Raw genomic sequence first — 24,353 nt, 5'->3', positions numbered from 1 at the left:
TTTACATAAATAAATTCTCGCATTCAGCCAGGCAATAATGCACAACCAGGCAAACCAAAGTAAACATACAATTATTCGTATATTAAATTCATTTTTCAAAAGCCATCTATTGTCGTCTGTTCTTTTTTGTTCTTCCACGTCTCCTTTTTTAATGCGGAGGCTGTACAGATTTTAATTGCTATATGTTTTCAAATTAAATGCCGGCTTTTGTGGAGGCTAATCAAATATCGTAGGAAGCTGGTAATAATTTTATTATGAATAATGCACACTAAAAATAACCGAAAGAGTAACATGTGGGGCAGGTGCTGGCTTGTCAGTTACCATGGCAGCCGTGGCGCTGCATGATGGTTGTTGTCATTAAATTGCTTTTGTACACACTGTCGGTGCACTTGACAGCATGCAAACTTGGGCAAATAGCAGTAACTGCTGAAATATCAGGGGCCCTGTGTGCGAGAGACCGGATCTAGGTAACATCATCACCAGGGCTCTGTTTAATGTGGCTGCCATGGATACCGCTGTCGGAGTCCAGCTGAACCATCAATTCTTTATGACTCGAGTGCTTGCTTTTGTAATATACCCTCCTCCCTCCCCTCTCTCTCTCTCGCTCTCTCTCACTCTTTTGAGCGTGCCCAAACGACACCACTGGCAGCAGTGTGCAAAGCTTCCCAGTGCAGAGACACCGTTGAGACCAATTCTGCACTTGTGGTCGTAGTTTATTCCCAGATTCCAAGGAAGTTTATCTATATCTATATACTTTATAATAAAAAAACTAGTGGATGAAAAAAGAAAGAAAAGAAAAAGCCTTTAATTTGCCACAGTGAGATGCGGGTGGTGACGCTGATGGAGAATGGGGAAAGAGCAGGCACACAAACAGACAGTGCCAGACAGACTGGGTAATTAACAAACATGTGTAATTGCTCATTCCTGACAGGTTAAATATACCCAAGAAAACAACTTTGGTTTGATTGCCTACTATAAATATAGAAGTATTAATGTATGACAAAAAAGCCGGGCCCAGTCCCCCCCCCCCCCCCCCACTTCATTTACAGGAAATGCAATGGAGCTTCCCTGACAATTAAAAGTCGGAGGCCACCACACCACGCGCCACGCAAACAGTAATCAGTGGAAACCTGGAATAATGCTGTCATTGTTTGATGTGATTGTGTCACTTTCGGTGTTAAATACTAAAAGGGTGTGATGCCAGCCAACAGATGTCAGCAACTAATGGGATACATGGGACCCCAAAAAAAGTTGGCAAAAAGATGCTAAGTGCATGTGGATGTATGTGTGTGTATGTGTGTGTATGTGTGTGTGTGTGCGGTGTGTTTTTCTTTTAGCGGCGTGTGCGTTGATCTGTGAGGGTGTGACAATTAACATCTCAGTGTGGGGGGGTGCGAGCGCTTCACAGGGCAGTTGGAGCGTGTGGAAAGAGTGCGTTCGTTCATTCGTTCATTCCTTCGTTCGCGGCGACGGCTCGCTTTACATCCCTCCCCCAGTTTCACAGCTCGTCTGGCTCATCTCTCGCTCCGCCTCCCACGTCGGAAGGAACGACGAGAACGCGGCTGATTTCATGCCCCTCTGAGCTTTTCCAGTGTGGGGTCAGTTTGTTGCGCACAAGAGGTGTGCGGCAAGAGTTACTGAGTTTGGACTGGCTACTTCAATCAGACAGCAAAGTGAATGTGGGGAATAGTGCATTATGGGAGGTGTAGTTCTCACCTAGCCTGCCGCACTCCTCTCTCTTGGTAAAGTACTTAAAGCCGTTGGCTGCCCGCCGCTCAGCCTTCTCGTGCTTCTTGACGTGCCAGGGAAGCTTGGTGGTGATGTTGGTGACAAAGTAGCAGCCGGGACGCAGACAGTGGTAGTGGCCCCTCATGCGGAACTCGCAATGCTGTGGAGAGAGAAAGAGAGGCCAAAATGAGTGAGGATGAGGACTCTAACAATAACAGGCCACTGGGGTGTACCTCACTCAGCTAAGGCATGTAGAACAGTAAATACGTCTGTTTTCTAACCTCAGAAATGAACCAATGGGGGAAATGTTTTTTTTTGAGAGGAATGCATTGCATTGTGGTACATTTTAGCACTTCAATGCACAGCTTTGGGTGAAAGTAGGTTAAATTACCACTGGCCTACTAATGACTACCTCACTTTTTCGGTTTTATTTGCAGAGCACATTAACACGAAGACATTGCGATACGACACTTTCAGTGAGTGCAGTCATTCAAGCACAGAGTTGAACGTTACTTTCTCTCAACTCATTTCTAGCTAGGCATCTCTGTGCGTGTGTGCGTGTGTGCGTGCGTGTGTGTGCGTGTGTGTGTGTGTGTGTGAGCGTAGCTCCTTCCTAGCTTTGTAACCTGCCTCTAAACCGCCATCTGTTAGCTGAGACGCAGAGAGTCTCACCGGAGTGGTGCAAACAGGATGAGCTCGTCTCAAGAGCGGCAAGGGGAGGCGGGGGATGTTTAGGAGAGAATCCTGGGAGATGCATGCGGTAGATGAACTAATTTAAAACATTTATCTGCAAATGAGGCCACGGAGCAAAGGGGGTGGAGATTAGATGTTTTTTTGTCCCCCCCCCCCCCTTCTAGCCTGACTGCTAAAACTGCTAAACTGCTAAAACTATATAACTACCTTCCACTTTTGGGCCTGGTAATTGTATTTGTTTCAAAATAACCGACATTTTAAATTGTCTTTTATATATGATTTCAGGGCACCTGGTCTATACTGTAAGTATAACTTGCCTCGTTGGAAGATTCAAACGTAAGCCATAACTCCTAAACCCACCTGGTTTGGACACAGACACTGCAGCGAGTAGTAGGAGAACTGGTCTCGCACATTGATCAGGTTGTTGTTGGGGTTGATGTGGTCCAAGCAGTGGGATTCTGCCTTCCCAGAGGTCTTGCACACATACTTGCAGTTCCCGAACAGACAGTGGAAGTGGAACTTGTTGGAGTACTTGCAGTCCGTAGCGAGGCAAGGGTCACTGGAATGAGGGGAGCACATTCAGTGGACGAGAATGGTTTGCGTTTTTCAGAAAAGTCATCACTGCACAGTGATTCATATGGATCTGGATGTAGTGACTCACTTGTCCTGGAACTGCAGGAATCCAGGCTTGACCTGAGGCTTGGCGTTCTCCAGTGAGGTGGTGGCCAGAGGCGAGGAGGCGTGCAGGCTGGGCATAGAGGCGGGCAGCTGGGGGATGGAGCCCGTCAGGTGCTTCCAGGCCAGGAGGGTGGGCGTGGTGGCGCTGTACCCGCCAGAGGTGGCCATGCTCGAGACATCCATGGGAGGAGTGTTGGCCATGGAGATGGAGGTGGCCAGCTGACACTGAGGCCCTTCAGTGGCCTCCTTCCCGTTGCTGTAAGGGGACTCGGACTTTACCTTCAGGTTGGCTCTGAAGTGAAAGCTGAAGGAAGAAATGGACACAATGTTCCCTTAGATATGATCCTAAATTTTGTGTTCATATGTCAACAATGCTAAAATTAAGTTTTAGTCAAATTACATCTTACAGTTACAGTTATATTATAGCTAGAAATGTTGAAATGATTCTAAACACAATGGAGGGGTGGGTACTTACTTAGCATGCTTGACGGCTCCATCCACTGTGCTAAAGAGAGCGCCACAGTCTTCCACCAGGCAGTGGAAGTGAACTTTGTGTAAGAAGTCGCACTGGGTCTCACAGTAATCATCAGTGTCAAACCTGAAGGATATGAGAGAGGATTCAAGCGAAAACAGAACAATGTGGTTACAATGTGGTTTTAACACCTAAGGTTATATACATCCTTGCTGGCTAAATGCATTGTTAGGCAGTGTTTTACTGGTTTGCTCTGCACCATGTATGACTCTAGCAAGACATGTCTTGTTTTCTCCCATGCTTGTGAAGCCTTATAGCTTGACCACTCTGCTCTGCTGTACCTGCGCAGGTAGGTCCTCCACAGCTCCACAGGCTTCTCTTGCATGGGCCTGCCCATCACGCGGCTCAGGTACTGGGCTGCCTCCGAGGTGTCCGTCCCATGGCTGTTCTCCAGCTCTGTCTTCAGGTTCAAGGCGTGGAAGAAGCCTGGGTTGACCTGCGTCATCTGCAGAGTGTCGGGAACAGGAGGCAACGGTTACCGCTAGCACTGTCGTGTTGCCACTGCTACTGTCGTCACAGAGTAGACGCTTTAGCTAAACACAGGCCCGCTGAGTTTACAGCCTATGAGCCCCCTGGGCTGAAGCCAGACACACACACGTCAAGTGTCCTTTATGTGCCCCTTGCGCTGGCTTTTCTTTTCTTGTGATGTGGTTGTTCCCCTCAAATAGACTGACACAGCCTGAGTGAGATGCATAATGCCACAAGCCAGAACACTGTCAAAGCTAAGCGCTGGAGCTGTTTTGTGCTTCCTGACTGTGTATCCAACAGGAGCAGAGGGGGAGAGAAAGGGCTTTAGGAGTCTAAGTGAGGCGCCCGGAAGAAAAATGAATTCTGAGACGTCCTTAAATCATCAAGGTAATGGAAGGCAGCACCACACATTTGTATTAGTCATAGAGGGTTGGGGCGGGGGGGGGGAGATGTATGATTAAAACAATGTCCATTTTAATCTGCACCAAAACACACAACATTTAAATATCCGTCCAGTAACGTTTACTCGTGGTAAAAAATGAGGGTGACGGTTGCTCTTTCCCTCCTCCCACCTGACTTTTTAATCAAATAATTTACAAACTCCATAAATAAAGACAGAGCAAACGGGCGAAAGAAAGGGGAAGAAGAAGGGAGGGAGGAAAAAAAATGCCTGCTGAGTTCAAAACAGCTCATCAAAAAACAAACATCTCTATATATCTGGCATGGCGTGCAGCTCCTGGTTCATTATATTAATTTGTGAGCAGCGGGCCAAAATTACAGCGGGTGAAAAATGGCTGGAAAATTTAAATGATACAAACTCATCTTATTAGTGGTCGAAACATTATATAAAAAAAAAACACATCCCACAACACGGCGTGCTAATTTGTCTGGGGATGAAAAGCATTTTGATGGATGGATCTTACCTTATTCATAAGTGAGGATAAAAGAGATGTATTTGCCGGTGCTGGGTGTCCATTTGATTCATTACTGGAACAAGGAAAATGAACAATGTTTAGTCAAGATTTGCATGGGAATAGTAAATATTATTATTTATCACAGAGTGTGTGAATATACAAGACATGAAAACAGGAGTGACTGCTTGCTGAAAATCAGTTATAGAACTAGAAGGGCCGTATGCATATAAAGGGTGGATACTGATTAAAACAAACAACCAAATACACAGTATATGCAAATGCTGTTTAGGCACCTACAGAACAAAATATATTGTGCCTATTTTTTCATTTATTTTCATTATTCTGTGACATTTTACATTTTGGGGGGTACTGATCAAACAGTTCAGATCCCTGCCACCTTGACCGTGGTTGCACACCCGACCTAGTGCAGGGGAGGGTTTTTAACAAGAGCACTCACGCTAATTAACACAACACGGCATTATTCCACCCGTAAATCAGGCTGAGGCACAGCCGGCTGACACACAGGGCCCATCATTAGGGCTCTCAGCAGTGGCACAGGGCATTGATCTTTCTGGCCCGGACACCCCATCACTCACACACACACACACACCAGGCCACGGGCCATACCTGTGGTGGTCTTTCTTGCTCAGGTCCAGGCTGTGCTCCTGCACAGAGTCATGGGAGGCTCCTGAGGGCCCGTCCATCGGCTCCTGCTTCACTTGAACCAGATTGAACTGGTTGGCTAAGGCAGGCAGCCCATTCCCTGAGGAGACAGAGAGAAGAGAGAGAGAGGGAACAGAGGGAGGGAGGGAGGAGAGAGGGCAGAGACAACAAAGTTATTGTTGGTCAGCATTATTACGCCGTGACGAGATCCAATCTGACTTCTGTCCTGGCCGAAGGAATACTCAGAGTGATAATTATGGCCGAGTTATGTCAGGCCGTCAGGGCTTTTAAATGGTGATTGAGAGGCGGGTGGAATGGGGGAAAAAGACTCCTTTTGCAGCGGCACTTGTCACAACTCATTTGCCGGCCTGCCTCTTAAGCGGTCATTACAGAGGATGCTAATGCTGAGAGAAAGTGGCAGCTTCATACTGGCCGCCCCCACCCCCATACACACACACACACACACACACACACACACACACACACACACACACACACACACACACACACACACACACACACACACACACACACACACACACACACCACCCCCCTGCCCCATCCATCCTCCTTCCCATCACCCGCCACGTCCTTGTTGGCCTGACAACGCACAGTGGCCAATGCCATTGAGCATGCCCAAGAGGAGCGTCTGCAGTGTCGGTCAGATTGGAGGTGACAGCCAATCAGATCAGTTCAAATAGCGTGACCTCTCGATCGGATTTTTCCAAATAGGTATTCAGTGGATGTGGTGAGTGAGGACAGGAGAGTGTGTGTGTATTTCAGTGTGTGTGTTCGTGTGTGTGTGTGTGTGTGTGTGTGTGTGTGTGTGTGTGTGTGTGTGTGTGTGTGTGTGTGTGTGTGTGTGTGTGTGTGTGTGTGTGTGTGTTGGGGGGGGGGTGGGGGGGGCGTGTTGAGGGAGGGAGGAGTGAAAAGATAAAGAAGGGGGTAAAAATGCTGACAGGAATGTGTTCCCTGGCTTTCTCCACAATCCCCAAGTGATTGAAATATTAATTTGTCCTCAGGCTACGCTGAGAAAGCCAGGGCTTTTGGTAGACAGTAAGTGGTGTTTTATTAAAAAAAGAAAGGGGAAGAATGTGGACGGGCGTCCCTGGCATAACCTCTTAGTGAGAGTGCTGAGTGCATCAGCAGTGATTGGTTTCATAGGGGGGCTGTGTTGTTTGTGGGATGTGCGGGATGTGTGTGTGTGTGTGTGTGTGTGTGTGTGGGGGGGGTGATATGCTGAGGAGCAGTGACAGGCAAGGACACCACAGAGTTCCTCTGGCCTTGGCCCCTGTGGCTCCGAGGGCCACTGCCTTTCTCCTGCAGGGGCTGTGTGGAAGGAGCCTTTTCTGCTTGCGATTGCACGCACACACACACACACACACACACACACACACACACAAACACACACACACACACATGCTGCTGGAGGTGAAGGCTGGCTGGCTGGTCGACTCTAAGCCTCACGTCTAGAGGCTTTGAATGTGTGTATGTGTATGTGTGTGTGTGTTTATCTGGGCTCAAAGGGGACGTGTCCGGGGTGTCACAGCTCGGGGCTGAAATTGGCCTGACAATGGCGGAGGGGTTTTGTCGGTGTCAGACTGGCTGCTAGTCCCATTGTGTGTCTGGTGTGTAATCCTCATCTGATTAATGATTCACTCTCAACCCCTCCCCTCCCTTCCCCTCTCCACTCCTCTCCTCTTCACCCTCCTACCCTCTCTTTCCCACCCCAGCACCAGCTGAAGAAAGAGGAAGAAGAAGAAGAAGAAGAATGCATGCGAGAGAGAGAGAGAGAAAAGGGAAAACATCAGCGGACACCCATCCACCCTTCCTTTTGAGGAGAGCCTTATGGAAGCAGAGAGAACTGCCAATTATCAGGGTAAGATCGCCTGCGTGCGCGTCACCCGATCCCCAGCAGGGCCGGGCCCCAGCGGCGTGACTGTTGGGATCAAATTGATCACGAGCCCACAAGCCCTCTCCCTTGGCCTCGCCTCTCAACTCCAACTCACGGCTCGGAGGGCAGACGCAGGTGAGGACGGCGGCCCCGCGGTAGAGGGAAAGTCATTAAAACATTTATCAGGCCTAACAATCTGCCTCCGCACAGTCCTACTTTGGCGATCTTACAGCTGGAGGAGAAATGAAATAAATAAAGAAGTAAAAAACGTGGGGATTAAAAAAAGGAGAGGGAGAGAAAAGGGGGAGGGGGGGGGGGGGGGGGGAGCGGTTTGATCTCAAAGCAACGTTTTCTGGAAATTATCCAAGAGTAACAGTGTAGCGTGTAATTACTCCCGCTAAGTTGCAACGCTTGTGAAAGATCATTTGTACTGTGGCGCCAATTAGTCAACCCTTCAGAAGCTGGAATCTTTAAAAAACACTCCAGGGGAAATTGGTGTGAAACTGATAAAACAGTTAATATTAAATAAAGAGTAGGAAAAAAAAGACACCTCAATGCACTGCGGCATCAATCAGCCTCCTCGCATGACGGAGCCGATCTTGCGGAATAGTTTCAGTTCCAGATGATTATCGCGCTCGCTCGCCCCTTACTTAGAAAAATACGAGGTTTGAGTCCTGTAAGCTCTACGCTGAGTTCTCCTGAGCTTTGAAACTAGCCCACAGAAGTCTTGGTGCACCCTGCCCTTGCATGCGCTAACCACTTCCTGTCTTTAAATTCACACTAATAGGTTCACACTGTTTTTTTCTCGACAAACAAGAAATGGCTGCATGACGGTTTTTTACTTACTACGTGTGAATGTTTGTTTTGAGTGTTAGGGGTGTGTGTGTGTGTGTGTGTGTGTGTGTGAGAAGGTGGGGGGGAAGAGGCGGGTCGGTTCTCAGAGGCCGCTAAATTAAACATGAGGCGTGGCAGCGGGAGGGGCTGTGAGAGGAGCCGGGACGGAACGCTGCGCTCCCCCTCTGCTGGATCAGTGCGACTGAGGGGAAGTGGCACCATCTGCGCTCCCTCTCACTGCACCTCCCCACTATCCACCTTCACCACCTCCCACCAGGCCTGCTTCCCCACCCGCCAGGCGGCTACACCCGTCCCCACCCCCACCCCGGCCTCTTCCCTGCCATCTCCCCCAGCCCCGGCTCTCTCTCTCCAGGCCTCTCTACCTGCTGGAGCGGGCTGCGGCTTGGGGCCCTGCGCCTCCCTCCCTCAGCAGCTGCCCTGCTCTCCCAGGGCCTGTCCTTCTCCAAAAATACCAGCGGGGCCCTAATCCCCCCTCACTTTACCCCACTGCAGACTCTCCTGCTTATCCCCGCTCAATCTGCAGCCCACCTGCTGCCGACTAACCCCACCCCCCCCTCCCCCCGACACACACCCAAGAAGATCTCATTACCAGCCACCCCCCCTACACACACACACACCAGCTAAAACACTCTCACTCATGCCTTTATACTCGCCGGTTTAAAGTCACCAATAAAACACATATAAGTATAGTTTCAAATTCCTGACCGTAACTTTATTCTGCCACCATTTTGTGCCATAAGGAAGCCTTGAACACCAGATAAGAGGCTACTGATGGGGAAACAAGTCCTAAATGCTATTAAATGTCTTTATTAACACTGCTTTTTAAACAAGTGGATTTTGTCTATCAAATAAATGAACTGACCACACTTTTGCTTACCCTGGCCTCAGAAAGCACTGTGTTGTCAATGTAGTTGCCTCCTTTGACATGATAGCCCTGATGCCCAGTGCGTATACTTTGTGAGGGCAACAGAGTGGAGAGGAATGAGGGAGGTGTAGGGGAATATGGGGCAGGATGTGGCTGTGGTCTCACTCTGTGAAGTGAAAGTCCGGCACACATCGGCTCCTTTGTTCTACTCTATCAGGTCGATTTGCTGGAGCGTTTGTGATTTTGCATACAGCTGCTATCTCTCTCTCTCTCTCTCTGTCTCTATCTCTTTCTTCCTCTCTCTCTCTCTCTCTCTCTCATTTGGATGAATGAATGAGTGCTCTTCCACTGTGACGTGAGGAAACACCCAGTGTGAGGCTGGTGATGCGGATGTGGAGAACTCTGGCTGATTGTGAGTGTGTGTGTGTGTGTGTGTGTGCGTGTCTGCGTGTGTGTGTGTGTATGTGTGTGTGTGTGTGTTTGCTGACTGGTGAGGCTGTGCCGTGCCGTGACTATTCCTCACCTGCGTCAGGGTGGCCTCCAGGCCTGAGGGCGGCAGCAGCCAGGCGGGCCATCATGGGCGAGATGAGGCCCTTGCTGGCTGAGATCTTCTCCATGATGGAGGAGGTGACGTAGGAGGAGGTGGGGGTGCAGGCTCCCACGGTGCCATCCATACCTGAGACGGGGCAGCTCTGTGTGAGTGAGTCATTGACCAGGGCGTGCGCGCTGGAGCTGGCGGCCGCGATGAGGCTCGAGGCGGCCGAGGGCGGCAGCTGCAGCGGCAGCCGTGGCATGAGCTGGAAGAAGGGGTTGGACAGCGCCAGCGCCACGGGCATGTTGCTGGGCAGCGTCTGCGAGAGCAGGCTGGACATGCGGCTGGCCGGGGGCAGTGAGGCGGTGGGCTTTACGGACAGGCCCCCGGTAGAGAAGATGCTGCCGCCACCCCCCGCGGCGGTGTTGGTGGTGGTAGTGGGCCCCATCATCAAGTGGCCGCCGCAGCTGCCGGTGGACGACTGCTGCTGATGCTGCTGCTGATGCTGCTGCTGCTGCTGCTGCTGCGCGGTGGGCGAGGCGCTCAGGCTGGAGTTCTTGCTGCTGATGGCCGAGAAGTCCATGAGGTCGTCGTTGCTGGAGTCGTCGTGTTCCTCTTTGGGCAGCAGGAAGGAGGATGAGGAGGAGCCCAGGCCCAGCATGCCGCCCGAGCGGATGTGGCGGCGCTCGTGCTTGCGCTTGTGCGAGGTCATCTGGCTGGTGGAGGTGAAAGTGAAGCCGCAGCCGGAGCGGATGCAGTGGAAGTGATTGGTGGCCTTGCTGTAGACGCAGCCCTCGTACTTGCACTCCTCGTACTTGTAGAACTTCTTGAAGCCGTCCTTGGCGTAGGCGTCGTCCTTGATGTGATAGCTCTTGTGCTTCTCTATGTCACACTTGTTCTTGAAGGTGAAGGTGCAGCCGGGCCGCCTGGATAGATAGAGAAGGATTGTGGCGGTGAACACACGAGATTATTTAGCCACACCAACCAAGAAATGACTACAGAGGTCTTGTTGAATCCCCCAACCCAAATATTTGTGTTTGATTTCCCTGAACAACTTCTGATAATAATCCATACACACAGCATACAGCAGTGCTTCCCAGTGTACAGGGGGGGGGGGGGGGACCCTAACAACAAACTACTGGTCAAATGAAGTAGGGCAGTGCTCTCACAGCATAGCAGCCTGTGACTCATCTATTTGGTGATGAGTTTCAAAGCCTACTTTGTACTTGAACTGATCCAAAACCGTACTTCACCCGGCCAGATTTGATCTGTTTTAAGCAAGAGCTCTTATAATACAAATAAAAAAAACAAATATTAAGTATTTTTGTTTCTTTTTTTGTGTGTGTGTGTGTGTGTTTGTGTGTGTGTGTTTGTGTGTGCTTGTGCGCAACCCTCACCTGCAGTGGAAATGAGTGGTCTTCTGGCCATAGAACTGACACTGGACTGTCCCACAGTCCTCTGTGGCACGGAACCTCTGGAAGCCATCGTTGATCAGCTGCGCGTTCTTCTTGTGGAAGTTCTCATGGGTCATCACGTCAGAGGTGCTGGTGTATACCTTGTTGCATCCCACCTAGGAGACAAAACAAGCGTGTGTGTGTGGATGAGTGTGTGGCTGTGTGACTCTGACAAAACAGAATCATTTTTTGGTTTGTCGGTTTGTTTGTTCGTCTGAATGTCAGTTTTTTCCATGACACAGCTGAAGGAGAGAGAGAAAGAGTGTGTGTGTGTGTGTGTGTTTATGCACTTGGTACAGGAAGCTGAAGGAGAGTGCAGGCTGCAAGGACTTGTCAACAACATCACAACAATGACACAAAAATAGCTCAGTGCGGCAACATGGGTCTCAGGTGACCTATAAAAAGATGAACACGAAACTGTCTCCTTTAGGGGCATTGAGGTTGAGAAACATGAACGCCAGGCCACACATTAGACACTACACCTTAACTTTTCTCTGTTTAAATACACCTGATGGGTAAGATAGAAGACACTTGCTTTATCCCCCAGGGCAGGTTATGCAAGCACTGAGAGAGTAAACACAGGTTCAAGTTTTTCCCTCCATTTAAGCTTAAACATTTAAAGCATATTTATGCTACATTAAGAGTGTTTTAGCCTTAGCTTGCCAGAAAGATACAAGCCAGGAGAGAGCCAGACCCTGGGCAGAGTGATTGTCACTTTCTCTTGTTTAAAGTCTTCCATGAGCCTGCGAGGCCTGACACGGAGCTCTCAGAGTTGAAGAGCAGAAAGGGAGGGGTGGGGGGGGAGGGGGGGGGGGGGGGGTGAATAAAGCACACGAAATGTTTGAATTAAAACTGGCAATTGTATATCAGCCCTGGCATTTTTCAACCGTGTGAACATGGCAACTTGGCCATATTGAGTCAAACGATGCAAAAAAAAATGCCACCCGCTCCCGTAAGTTTTTTTTTTTCTTTTTTCTTTCCTAGTAAATCAGAGGAGAAGGGATGCCAACATCTGCTGGTTCTCAGTGCCGTTAAAACAAGGGCTGAAACATCTCATAACAATTATGCTGTTGGGGGGGGGGGGTTAAAAAAATAATATATCTCAAGCCATCTGCGACAGCAGCAGCCTTTGCACACCGGTGAGAAAGCACTCGGTGCGATGACACCTTGAAAATAAGCAGATGTGAAAAAAATTAAACAAATCTGGTGGGGGAAATAATCTTCAACTCGCTGCTTGGTACTAAAAGATGAAAAATGTTAAGTTTATATAAACAACTAACTGAATTTTATCCATGCCAATTAAGGAGAGAGAGAGAGAGAGAGAGACTGAGAGAGAGGGAGTAGGAGGGAGGGAGGGAAGGAGGGAGAGAGAAGAGAGAGCAGGGCACTGCTTTATGTCTGTCCTTTTAATTTTTCTTTTATTTACTTTATGACACGTTTTGTCAAACGAATGAAAACTGCTCTTAAATGGTAATTTAGGCTTAATGGAAAAAGTGGAAGAACTGTATTTTCCTTTTATAGGCGCAGTTAAAACGCCGGCTCTCGCTCCAGCCTGCGCCCCCTCGGAGAGAGTGTCTCTTGGTGCCTGAGTGCTCTGCTCAGCTCTGCCCTGCCTTACGGCTGGCATCAGGAGATCCTGTTCCCCTCTTCCATCTCTCTCCCCCTCTGCCCAGGGCTGCTACGCCTCTGACACAGCACACCGATTCTACCCTGTCAAACATCTTTAACGCTCTGTTAAGGTTTTTTGAGTTTTTTTTTTTTCGTTGTAAGTCAGTCTTGTTATCTATATAGATACTTCGCTATCATCTTCACAGACTTGAGCACGGGTTTGATGCTTCTAGATTTGACACTACATTGTGAAGCGCCGGAGATCAAACGACTCGACTAGTAAAGGCACTGAACTCTGAGCTAGGCTGCACCTGTGTGAAGCCTTTGAAATGCACTCATCAGTGCACTGAGACAGGAAGCTGCCTTGCTTGCCCCCAGACGCACAGTCACTCTGACACAGCAACTTGCACTGTGGAACCTTCCCTGACATCTTTAATGCAGGGAAGTGTGTGTGTGTGTGTGTGTGTGTGTGTGTGTGTGTGTGTGTGTGTGTGTGTGTGTGTGTGTGTGTGTGTGTGCGTGTGGACTGTGGTTGAGAGAGTGTGTGCCCCTATTTCAAAACACTATGTTAACTTAAATTGAGGAGACCTCGTACGTGAAGGAATATCTGACTCACTTTGGGAGTGATAAGGTGGTAAATGAGTGTTTGTGTTTATGTCTGTGTAAGTGAGTGGGATTGTGTGTGTGTGTGTGTGTGTGTGTGTGTATGTTTGTGTAAGTGTGTGGGAATGTGTGTGTGGTGACAGGATTCTGACCTGCATGCAGTGGTAGTGGGTACTCTTGCCGTTGAGGTGGCAGCCGTGGTAGTAGACGCTGCAGTCGTCCAGGGGGCTAAAGCGCATGAAGCCGTGCTGCAGGGAGTTGTCCCGCTTCTTGTGCATGTTGTAGTGCCTGATGACGTCCTGCTTACTGGTGAATCTCTGTCAAATACACACACGCACACACACGCACACCACAGCAACAGGTTGATATCCATGTGTGCATGTGTGTATCTGTGTCAGTTGTGGGGGTAATAATCAACACATTGTCTTTTGGGTTGATTTTTTTCACACTCTGGCAACAGCTGCAGACCACAGGAGCCAACTGGCAGCAATATGGAGCCACAGTGTGGGAGCCAGAGGAGAAGTCCCTATTCTCTTTAGTGACTAGTGTTTCTCTTCTCTCTTTCTCTCTCTTTTTCTCTCTCTCTAGCTTTCTCTCTCTCTCGATGGTCTCTTATTGAACCCAAAATATGAATCTTAACGAGTCTGGATGACTGCTGTTTAATATTGTCTAGATGACTGGGCATAAAGAGTCTCAATGTAGTACGTCCTCACCAAGCACACATACAAGCACACACACACACACACACACACACACACACACACACACACACACACACACACACACACACACACACACACACACACACACACACACACATCCAAGGCCCTCATCTGTATTATTTTGTATTTTCCCCCCACACTTTTAATTAAGATGGATCACTTGACATGCAAGATCACAGTTTCGATGATCTTGGCTTCTGAAAAATTATGTTCCATGCAGATGGTTCAGCAAACGTGCACGGAGGGGGAAGAGAGACAAGGCAACAAACAAACAAGCCGACCAAAAATGTTTCTCTTTTTAATTCCCTGGCTGCGATATGATTCCACTTTTAATTAAAGCATTAAGCCTCGTTTTTTCCCCCCCGTTCAGGGTTAGACTGTAATAATGAGAGAATACGCCAAGATACCCTCTGCAAAATTAAAACCCAACCACAAAGCAAAGCGACTGGGAAAAGAAAAAGAGAGAGAGGGAGAGATAGAGAGAGAGAAAAAAGGGATGAAAAATCTAACTCTGGAGAGTCCAGAGGAACCAAATCTGCTGTAATTGGGCTTGAGCTGATGTTACAGGAACTAGAACTGGAGAAGCAGAAATTAATGAGCCCATTCTGACTTAAATCTGTCATTTTTTTTTCTCAGGCTTCTGTAGTGGGAGATGAGAGAAATGACTGAAATGAGACGTCTAAAAAGAGGCACTAAATCACTCACAAATACACACAAATACCCACACACACATTACTGCTGGCTAGTTGCTGGGCTGATCTTGCACCTCAGCAGGGGTGGGGAAATAAACAAACAAACAAACAGAAGTAAATACAAATCCCTCAAATTAGGTATGATCATTCGATTTTTTGTTTTTGCTCAGCTCTGTGGGAAAGAAGTGGGAGTGCTAAACTTTGATTTCTCCCCATCAGCAAACCTCTCAGCTAGAACAGAACAAACATCGGGGGGGAGTGGAGAGAGAGCGAAGAGTGTCCTGCGACTCTTATTTTAGGTTTCTCACCAGAGTGGCTATGATGAACACAAGCCCATGAAAGGAGAGGGGCCCTCTGAATGCCGTGCCACACCGCAGCACAGCCTGGCAGCTCGGGATAATATTCCAGGGACTGGGTCACGTAACATTTCATGAGTTATCACTTCCAAAAGCCTGCTGATCTAGGACCCCTGCACCACACCACCCCCACCCCCATCCCCTCTCTCTCTGATCCCTCCTCCCCTCAACCCCCCCCCCCCCCCCCCCCCCTCCTCCTCCTCACCCTCCCCAACCCTGCCTTGCCTCTGTGGCTCCTGGGCCACGTGTTTCATGTCACCGTGTGCTTCAATAAGTCAATAAGGAGGTGACTAGAGGACAGACGTCACATTCACAAAACCCAGTAAAGCCATTGCAACAAAAAAAGAAAAAGAAAAAAAAAATGAAAAAGAAGGCGCGCTCATTTGTTCCATTCATCCACATTGATTGGGCCTGGAACATCAGCTCAGTGAAAATAAAGCATGCGTATGACAGAGAGAGCGAGAGAGAAAAAGAGAGAAAGAGACTGAGGGAGAAAGAGATAGAGAGAGACAGAAAGAGAGGAGTAAATATTGTCCAGATTTTGTGTGACAGCTGCTGCGACTTACTCTGCAATATTCTCTCCGTGTCTTCCCCTCTGAATGTAATCATATGATTAGAAAAACTGAAGTGGGAGATTACGACAAGAGAGGCTTTTGCTCAGACATGGGAGGAGTGACAGAGAGAAAACACAAGCATGTTCACGCGCACACACACACATACACACACACACACACACACACACACACGCTTGGTTTTGTAAGGATTTTTGACTTCTTCAACAAATCTGTGTGTATTTGCCTGCTCTTTTACACCATATGTGCAGGCAAACATAGGCTCCATGTTGTGATCTGCCTAATGCTTATTTTCGCCTGCCTTACATGACAACTCCTGGGACTGCCAGCAGATTAATAATGTGAAAGGGGATTAAAGGTGGCCCCGGATCTTGAGCAGATGTCTTCTGAGAGAAAAAAAAACCTACCCAGAATAGGAACCATATTTCCAGCATATTTACTATTAGCCCACAATAAAAGGCCAATTGTCCAACTGACTCCAACTGTGCCTTAAATCGGCTTTCCGGCCTATAGACTGGCCTGCTGCCAGCAGTCATAACCTGTTTGGCAAACACACACACACACACACACACACACACGACCTTGAGTGCTTATTTTATACAGGTCTTAGGGTGTGTCTTCAGGTGCCATAATGATACAGGATTGTTTGGTACAGTGCTCTAAGTCCCCCCCCTCTCTCTCTCTGTCTCTCTCTCTCTCTCATTCTTTCTCTCTGTCTCTTTCTCCCCTTCCCCACTGCAGCGGGGGACCTCACTGAGTTATAGAGATGTCTGTACATCATCCAGGTACACGCAGAAACACCTCGCCCCAATTTTCACCCATGTAGCGTTAGCGAGAGGAGACAAGTGTTCAGGGGTGCTGAAGCATGGCCGCTAAGACTCCGGCATTACCGGGCCGACACGATCTCATTTATCACGGGTGACGTGAGCCAAGGAGAGAGGAGGCTGCCGGAACTGGCAGCAGCACAGACCCAGCGCTGAGCAGAGCCCAGGACCAGGGCAGGAGGGGGCGGGGCGGGACTGAGACTGAGGACAGGGGGGCAGGAGCAGGGTGTGCTGCCGGGCATGGAGGAGACTCACCTGGTAGTTGCACTCTGGGTCCATGCAGTGGTAGTGCTCCCTGTACTGGTAGGCGCAGTGCACGTGCCCGCAGTGCTGACTCCCAGAGAACCTGGAGGGAAGGGCGAGGGAGATATGCGTTTAACAAGTACCATGGCAACAGAACATAGCAAAAAAACTAAAACAAACATACAGCAAACTGTAAAACATAGCTAATGTCAGTCCTCAATGAAAACAGTTTTTTTTTTTTTTTTTTTTTTTATAAGCTGTAACACAGCAGACTGCTTTGTATTTATAGTCACTGCATAAATATTCTCCCAATAGGAGGATAAGGATAGTGACGCGATCTGGTCTATACTCGGGGCGTGTAAACTTTCCCTCCCTTTCCTGAAAAACAAAGAAAAAAAAGAAGAAAAAAACCCAGTCACACACATACACAACTAAGTGTATGTGCGTCTGCTCCGCGCTCACACCTGTAACACCCGTACCATTACGATTTCTACCCTAGTCACGGCAATCTCGCCCAAATTAGTTCCGTTGGCTTTCAAAAGCAGTTGCTTGGCAGGCTCTTATTAAACTGTAACCCCTGACATAATTCATTCATTTGGCCCCCCGCGCGTCAGCCTCAGCCAAATCAATGCCTGGCTCTTCAGGTTAACAGTGGCTGCTTCAATCAGAGAGAGGTGAGGCCTAATAGAGAGCTTTGAGTGTATCTCCATGCTACCCCCACCCCCCACCCCCCCCCCCCCCCCCCCCTCCTCCCGCTCGACCCCCCCACCTACTCTCCCACGCACTACTCTCCCACACACACACATCCGCCCCCACCCCCCATTGCTTCCACTCGGTGTCTGACTCGCTTGCTCGGGCTCCCCCAGATTGGCAGCACTTTAAAGAGGCACATCTCCTGAGTGTTTGCAGGGCTGATTATAACCCTGACGATGATGACTGTTAAAAACCTCCAATTACAGCTAAAAACATACAAATAAACATTTACACTGCTGCTGCCAAGAGCACCATCTGCTGAACTACAGACAGGAAGGGAAAAAGGCAGAGGAGGATAAAAAAGAAAAAAGAAACAGCTAAGTAATAGATTTTTGTGTGAGTTTGTGTGTGTCTGATGTTCATGCTGGTTCTCTTTTATAGCCAGGATTATCCCATGGCTTATTTTTTCTCCTTTATGATTTGATTTTGTTCTTTTTTTTTTTTGGTTAACAGATCACTGAACGGACTTTTCATTAGGCTAATTGAATGGCAAATCCACTACCTTTTAAAAGCTGCTGGTGTAGTGAAAGGCTCGGGGAGTAGTGGGAGCTTCGGTTGATTTTCCCAGCTTCTTAAAGAAAGAAAGGAAGCTCCAGTACAGTGTATAACACTAATACACACACACACACACAAAAAATACCCCCACCCACCATAAAGCTGATGTAATACACACGCACACACGCAAACATACAGAAACACAAACACTACAAGATGTGTACAGTCCCTCTAAGCCCCTGCATAACCACACACACACACGCACACACACACACACACACACTCACCCTCGTGCACACACTCATCCAAACCCCCTGGGACTGAGGCCCACCCCTCTGCTCATCACCCAGCTGTATCACTTTGCCTCTGGACAATTCCCACTTGCCGCGTCGGGGGGCTAATGGCCCACTGCTATTCAGCGGCAGATTAAATATTAATATTGCCGTGATACGGAGATTGCTGCGCATCTCCCGTTACAGTGGAGGCCCTGCTGATCAAAGTGCAGAGCAGTAGTGGGTGCATGAAAGCATTTAAGGGGGGAAAACTGCTACTAAACACTACCGGGGAAGAGCCTTTAACCATCAAACTACGATGGCGGGCGGCAACAAAGAACTTTTTCCCTTTTTTTTCAGGGTGGGGGGGGGGGGGGGGTTGGGGGGATTGGTTGGTTGTTGGGTTATGATGGGGTTGGGTTGGGAATCGGAGATGGGGTGTAGAAGGGTGGGTGTCGACAAGTTTACAAAGATGGGCTTCTAGCATAAGTGTGTGCTCATTAGCGGAGAAGACACTGATGAACCCTCCCCCTACCTACTCACCCACCCCCCCCCCCACCTTACCCAGATGTACTCAGCCACATTTGCCCTTTTTATGAGTCCTCACCTCCCCCTGCCCCCCCCCCAAACACCACCTCCACCAACCTCTCCTCTTCTCTCTTTCCCCCCCAACGCGGAAATTGAAACTGTATCTGGGCTTATCTACTGCCTCCCTGCGCATCAACCGCCGAGATGTTTAGACAAATTTTATGCATTATGCAGTGCAAATATCAAAACAGTTCTTGCAGTGCCAGCAGAAGCCTCATTAAAAATTCCTTAATTAAATCTTCTTGCAAAATGTAATCAGTCCAAGGAGGGGTTTTTGTGTGTGTGTGTGTACGCACAAGGAAATGTGTGTGTGTGTGTGTGTGTGTGTGTGTCTGTCATTGCCAGGTCTTTGATTTGTGGCCTTCATGTTACGGCTGGGGAAAGTAATCATTAGCGGCACAGCCACTTTGCCTTCTTTTTTTTCAAATTGTGTTTCTCTTTCTTTTAAGCCGAATAAATAAACAAATGATAATCACCTTTCTGCTGGGGTTGGGCATGAATAGAGAGGGTGGGGGTAGGGGTTGGGGTGGGGGTGACACTGGAGGAGTCCATTGATACTTCAGATCCCTGCCCAGGCCTTTGTCTGAAGGGGCTGATGGTAAGGGTGTGGTGTATGTATGTGTGTGTGTGTGTGTGTGTGTATGTGCGGGTATGTGTGTTTGTGTGTGAGGGGGGGGGGGGGGGGGGGGGGGGGGGGGGTCAAGGCTGGTTTGTCATTGAGATGATTGTGTTCACGGCAGCACAGCTAATCAAAACTAAGAACTTGTGGTGGTGGTGGAGACTCGAAACTCACGGACCTTCTGAGGAGCGCACTTTTGGCATGTGAGGAGCACGTTTAGCACAGGAGTGTCATCCTCGTGAGAGATAGTGTGTAAAATTACTTTGGCGGGCACTTCTGAACGGATTGGAGTGCCACTACACACACTTACTGAAAACAGAGACTTGGTTGCTCCGCGTTTCATAGACTACACTAATGCTCCCTTCACGCAGTAAAAGCCTTTGGTTTTGAACAATTTACGGACCACGCACACACCAATTTCCCTCAACAAATTGACACGTACCTTCACCAGTACATAAAACATATCCTCGATTTAAAAAAAAAAGGCAGCAAAGAAAATGCTTCTGGAATGTTCTCCGCGGTGGATTTGCATACCTGGCGATGTATTTCTGGTAGACGTTGATGTCCTCTGTGACAGGCTTCTCAGGTGGCAGCCCATTCCTAACAAAAGAGAGGAGAGAATTAATAGCGGAGGGCGGAGAACGGCATCGTTAATAAAAAACAAACTGACACCAGTATTTACTTACGGGCCATCTCAAAACTTCACGCTATCAATATACATTTCCCACGAAGCAACAATATTTTTCGTGTGGGAATGGATAGCGGCTGGGGAGGGCACTTTGATGCATGGCCCCACAACAAGCATGAGTGGGGGGTGTATAAAATGGCATGGGGATCTATTAATCATTCATGGGGATTGTGCTTTTGTTGCGGGTGCTCACAAATGCGCGGGTGGTAAAAAGCCCAGAAAATGGATCTTTCTTTTTTCTCTCTCTCTCTCCTTCATCAGGGCGCTTGAGGGATGGCCCTGACGGCGACGGGTGGTTGGGGTGTGGCTGGTGCAGCCGTCTGGGCTCACAGGAGCATGGGGCAGTGACAGGGGAGCCGGCGCTGTCACGGGGGCAGACGAGCAGCAGCTTGCAGTGGGAGGAGAGGGGTCATCCCCCGGGGGCTGACACACTGCTGGCCAAACGTGAGCAGCGCTGGGCCGGGAGGGGGTGGGGTGGGGTGGGGGTGTGACCCCAGGTTAATCAGGCTCTTAGGGCCACATCTATGACAGCCAGAGACTCGTGAACGTGCGCTCTCTCTCTCTCTCTCGCCTTCAATTCTCTCCATCTCTTTTTCTCTCTAAACATCTCTCCCTTTGTCACTTTCCGTTTTGTCTCTCTCTGGCCTGTTCTTTGTCTCTCTTTGTCCCTCGCATGGATTCACACAGGTACACCTTTGGGCTCTAGGGGAATGTGCTGGGCCACAGCCTGGAGGACGAGTGCCTTAAAATCAACGGCCAAACAGGGATGACAGGAACAAGACATTTGACGGCCATTAGATGAGGTGAGAAGCTGCGGTACTCCGGTACGATGCCAGCCCTTCTCATTAAGCCAAACTCACTTCCTCTAAAGTGCAGGCGGCGGCAGCATCGCCTAGGCTTCTCTGACACAGAGGAGACACTGGTTCAGTCATGGGCTCAAAAGCAATTAACCGGAGAATTGTCACACCTCAGCTAAAAGAGGAAGTCTGTCACTTTGCGATGCCGACGCTAAATCAGCTGCCACGGTGCGCGGCAAGTAAACAGCCCCCACCGCACACAGACACACACACCCCGCGCAACTTATCATTTAGCCAATCCTCCACTGCCACCGAGCCCCATTTCACACGCACGCGAGGCAGGGCTCGCCGAGAAATTAGCTGTACTCTGGGAAATTCCAGATAGCAAACAAAGAGCTCAAAAAACTGTCAGGAGGGCAAAGAGTGAGAGAGAGAAGAGAGAGAGCGAGAGAGAGAGAGAGGGAAGAGAAGCCGGGAACCGTGATGTGTCTGAAAAATATTAATGAACGTTGCGCTAGTAAGTTATGAACTCAAGTTTGCACAGAGCAGGAGGAGAGTAAAAATATTTGGCCAATTAATGTGTTTACCCTCTGCTGAGGCACCGCGGTCCAATGAATGTATTAACATCCTGCAAGAGCGACAATTGGTCTTGCCCAACTCCACTCAATAATTAAAGTTTCTTTATGGTCCCTAATGGTCTCACATTATGACACTGTAGCGGCGGAAATAATAATAATAAAAAAAAGATTTACTTGACGGAGGACATGGTTCCAGTGGTGATGGAGTCGGTCTTAGAGAAGCTGGCCTTCAGGTATTCGGCTGTGCTGAAGCCCAGGTGAGCTGTTTGATCCCCAGAGAGGCCTGTGGAGCCAACCGCGCCTGCCGAGGCAGCTGCTGCCGCGGGGACCAGTGGGGTGCCGGGGGTTCCCGGTGTGGCTGAGAGAACGCTGGGCATGAGTGGCGGGCCCTCCTTGCCCGGGATGAGCTTGGGGATGTTGCGGACGTCGTACTTGGACGGGCGCCCAACTTTGCCTGTCTTGAAGGCGATTGCGCCGCCCATGTCCTGGGCGCCTTCGCCGGGCTTGAACAGGTGCAGGAACTTGACGTTCTCCAGGTCGTACTTGGAAGGCCGCTTGTAGGCTCCGCCGCTGACGCCGCCACTTCCACCGCCACTGCCGCCGCCACCGCTGCCACCATTCTGCTGCCTCAGGCTCTCGCCCATCTTCAGCTTCTGGATGAAGAAGTCGTACTTGGAGGCCCGCGAGGCTGGGCTCTGGACGTGTCCGTGACCGGCGCCGGGAGCCTGCTGCTGCTGCTGCCCGGCCGCCATTGCTGCCGCCAGCGGGGACTGCTTGGGTTCCACCACGCTCGGCGGGTACAGCTGGGCCTCGGGGCCCTGGAGGCAGTTGGAGGAGGAGGCCAGCAGGGCGGCGCTGGCGCTGGCGATCTTCTCCTGCCCCAGCTTGGGGTGAAGCTCTTCAGGCTTGGGCGAGTGCGTGGACCAGGGCAGCGTCTCGCCGGCCTTCAGCTTGCGGATGTACTCCTCGTACTTGGAGAAGCGGGCCCGGCGCGTGGCCTCCTCGCTGCTGAGGGAGGAGGAGTCTGAGGTAGCGGCTTTTAGCTTCTCGAAGCTTATCTTTTTGGCCAGCTCATCCCTCACCTGGTCGTCATACCCAAACATGTGCAAGAACTCATTCATGGTGTTGGCTGCATAGTCGCGGAGGGCGGTCGCCTCCCCTGCACACACAGAAAGCAAGAGAGGCGGAGAGAGAGAGAGAGAGAGAGAGAGAGAGAGAGAGAGAAAGATAGAGAGAAAGAGAGGGGGAGGAAAGGAAACATATGCTACTGTGAGTTCATTTGTTCCTAAGGCATCACGGAAGTAGATGGCTCTCAACTGATGCATACATTAATGCACACACATACTTTACATTTTATCACTCTCATAAATCTGTTAATCAGTAATGCAGTGAACTGTTCACCCACTACATGGTGGAAACGCAGGTTCTTATTCCTCATCTATTTGAGTGTTGTTCTTTTTTAAGAATTTATTTTCACTCTCCCAAAACGTTTCCATATTTGAACACATTTTTCACAAAATATAGTAAAACATACATACAGTTTCACATCACTGTGTTCACATACTGTGCACATGCATATAGTGAGGTTTAAAAGCTGTTTGTAATATCAAACAATTGTGAAGTTGGAGATTGGATTGGAGTGTCAGCGCTTTAAACACATTCTTAGATATTTGTGCTCTGAAAGTTCGCCCTTTTTCTTTTAAAGAGTCCATTAAATGGACTGCCCTCCCCAAGGACATGGGGAAATGCAGTAAATGTATACTTTAATTGCATTATGTAGAGATTAATTCTGGCCCATTAACTTTCATCCAGGTTGGTGCAAAGGGTCAGAGAGAGGGGGTAGGAAAAATGATTTGGTTTGAAAGCAGGGAAAAATTACAGCACTGCATAACTAGGCCTTATTAACACACACTTCAGTTCTTACCAAGAGAGTGTGTGTGTGTGTGTGTGTGTGTGTGTGTGTGTGTGTGTGTGTGTGTGTGTGCTTAACTTGGATGAGCAGAACCCCTCAGGAACTCATACACTCTCTTTCTCTATCTCTCGTTCTCTCTCTCTCTTTAACTCTCACTCACACACACACACACACACACACACACACACACACACACACACACACACACACACACACACACACACACATACACACACACACAGTCCTGAAATGTTTACTCATCCAGATGAATGCAAAAAATGTCATCTTGTGGCAGTTTCTGTGTCAGGAGAGATCCTGTAATGCCAGCGCTCTGCTCTAAATGACAACTTCACTTGGGTGTCAAGTAAGCTCCAGAGACTGTTTGGCCCTCCTGCTCGCGCTGGCTGGGGCCCAGCTCCCCCGCTCCAGACCTTTTCTTCATTTATTTGATTGGCTTTTTCATCGCCAGGGCCACACGAGACGGCCAGAGGTAACGCTATCCGCTGCCGTGGTAATTAATGCGAAAATATTTCGCCTTTGGTCTCAGATTTCGGTGTTATTGCTAAATCGGTCGACCCCCCCCCCCCCCCCCCCCCTTCTATCCCACCCCAACACTACTAACCCCACCCTCCCTTCTTTTTCGCATCTTGTTCTGAGTATGTAAAATAATCCCTAAATTTCCATCGCAGCATCAGAGACCGCTCCTGTGCCGTGGCACATTGGTATGAAAGGGGATCTGCCGGATCGAAAGGGCA

At 49.2% G+C, this 24,353-nt stretch overlaps 1 protein-coding gene across 7 annotated transcripts in view; it reads right to left on the bottom strand.

The window, feature by feature from the left end:
• The window catches only part of casz1 (castor zinc finger 1), a 184,114-nt gene that overhangs the window by 7,718 nt on the left and 152,043 nt on the right, over positions 1 to 24,353 (bottom strand). For 4 of the 7 annotated variants that reach the window (XM_080853709.1, XM_080853710.1, XM_080853707.1 and 1 more), the window contains 14 exons: positions 21,861 to 22,845; positions 20,158 to 20,223; positions 18,152 to 18,220; positions 16,909 to 16,999; positions 13,640 to 13,804; positions 11,220 to 11,392; positions 9,814 to 10,748; positions 5,641 to 5,776; positions 5,023 to 5,086; positions 3,913 to 4,076; positions 3,575 to 3,697; positions 3,083 to 3,403; positions 2,782 to 2,980; positions 1,717 to 1,888 (listed from right to left, as the gene is read on the bottom strand). In XM_080853709.1, the coding sequence (XP_080709835.1) occupies positions 1,717 to 1,888; positions 2,782 to 2,980; positions 3,083 to 3,403; positions 3,575 to 3,697; positions 3,913 to 4,076; positions 5,023 to 5,086; positions 5,641 to 5,776; positions 9,814 to 10,748; positions 11,220 to 11,392; positions 13,640 to 13,804; positions 16,909 to 16,999; positions 18,152 to 18,220; positions 20,158 to 20,223; positions 21,861 to 22,845 (3,663 nt within the window). The remainder of the gene's footprint in view (positions 1 to 1,716; positions 1,889 to 2,781; positions 2,981 to 3,082; positions 3,404 to 3,574; positions 3,698 to 3,912; positions 4,077 to 5,022; positions 5,087 to 5,640; positions 5,777 to 9,813; positions 10,749 to 11,219; positions 11,393 to 13,639; positions 13,805 to 16,908; positions 17,000 to 18,151; positions 18,221 to 20,157; positions 20,224 to 21,860; positions 22,846 to 24,353) is intronic. The other 3 variants (XM_080853711.1, XM_080853708.1, XM_080853706.1) reach the window with 2 other exon arrangements.

The sequence above is a fragment of the Sprattus sprattus genome (genome assembly GCF_963457725.1).
Source record: "Sprattus sprattus genome assembly, chromosome: 16".
Taxonomy (NCBI): Eukaryota; Metazoa; Chordata; class Actinopteri; order Clupeiformes; family Clupeidae; genus Sprattus; species Sprattus sprattus.
Note: the sequence above shows the minus strand (reverse complement) of the source record. Positions and strands in the feature narration are given on the sequence as shown.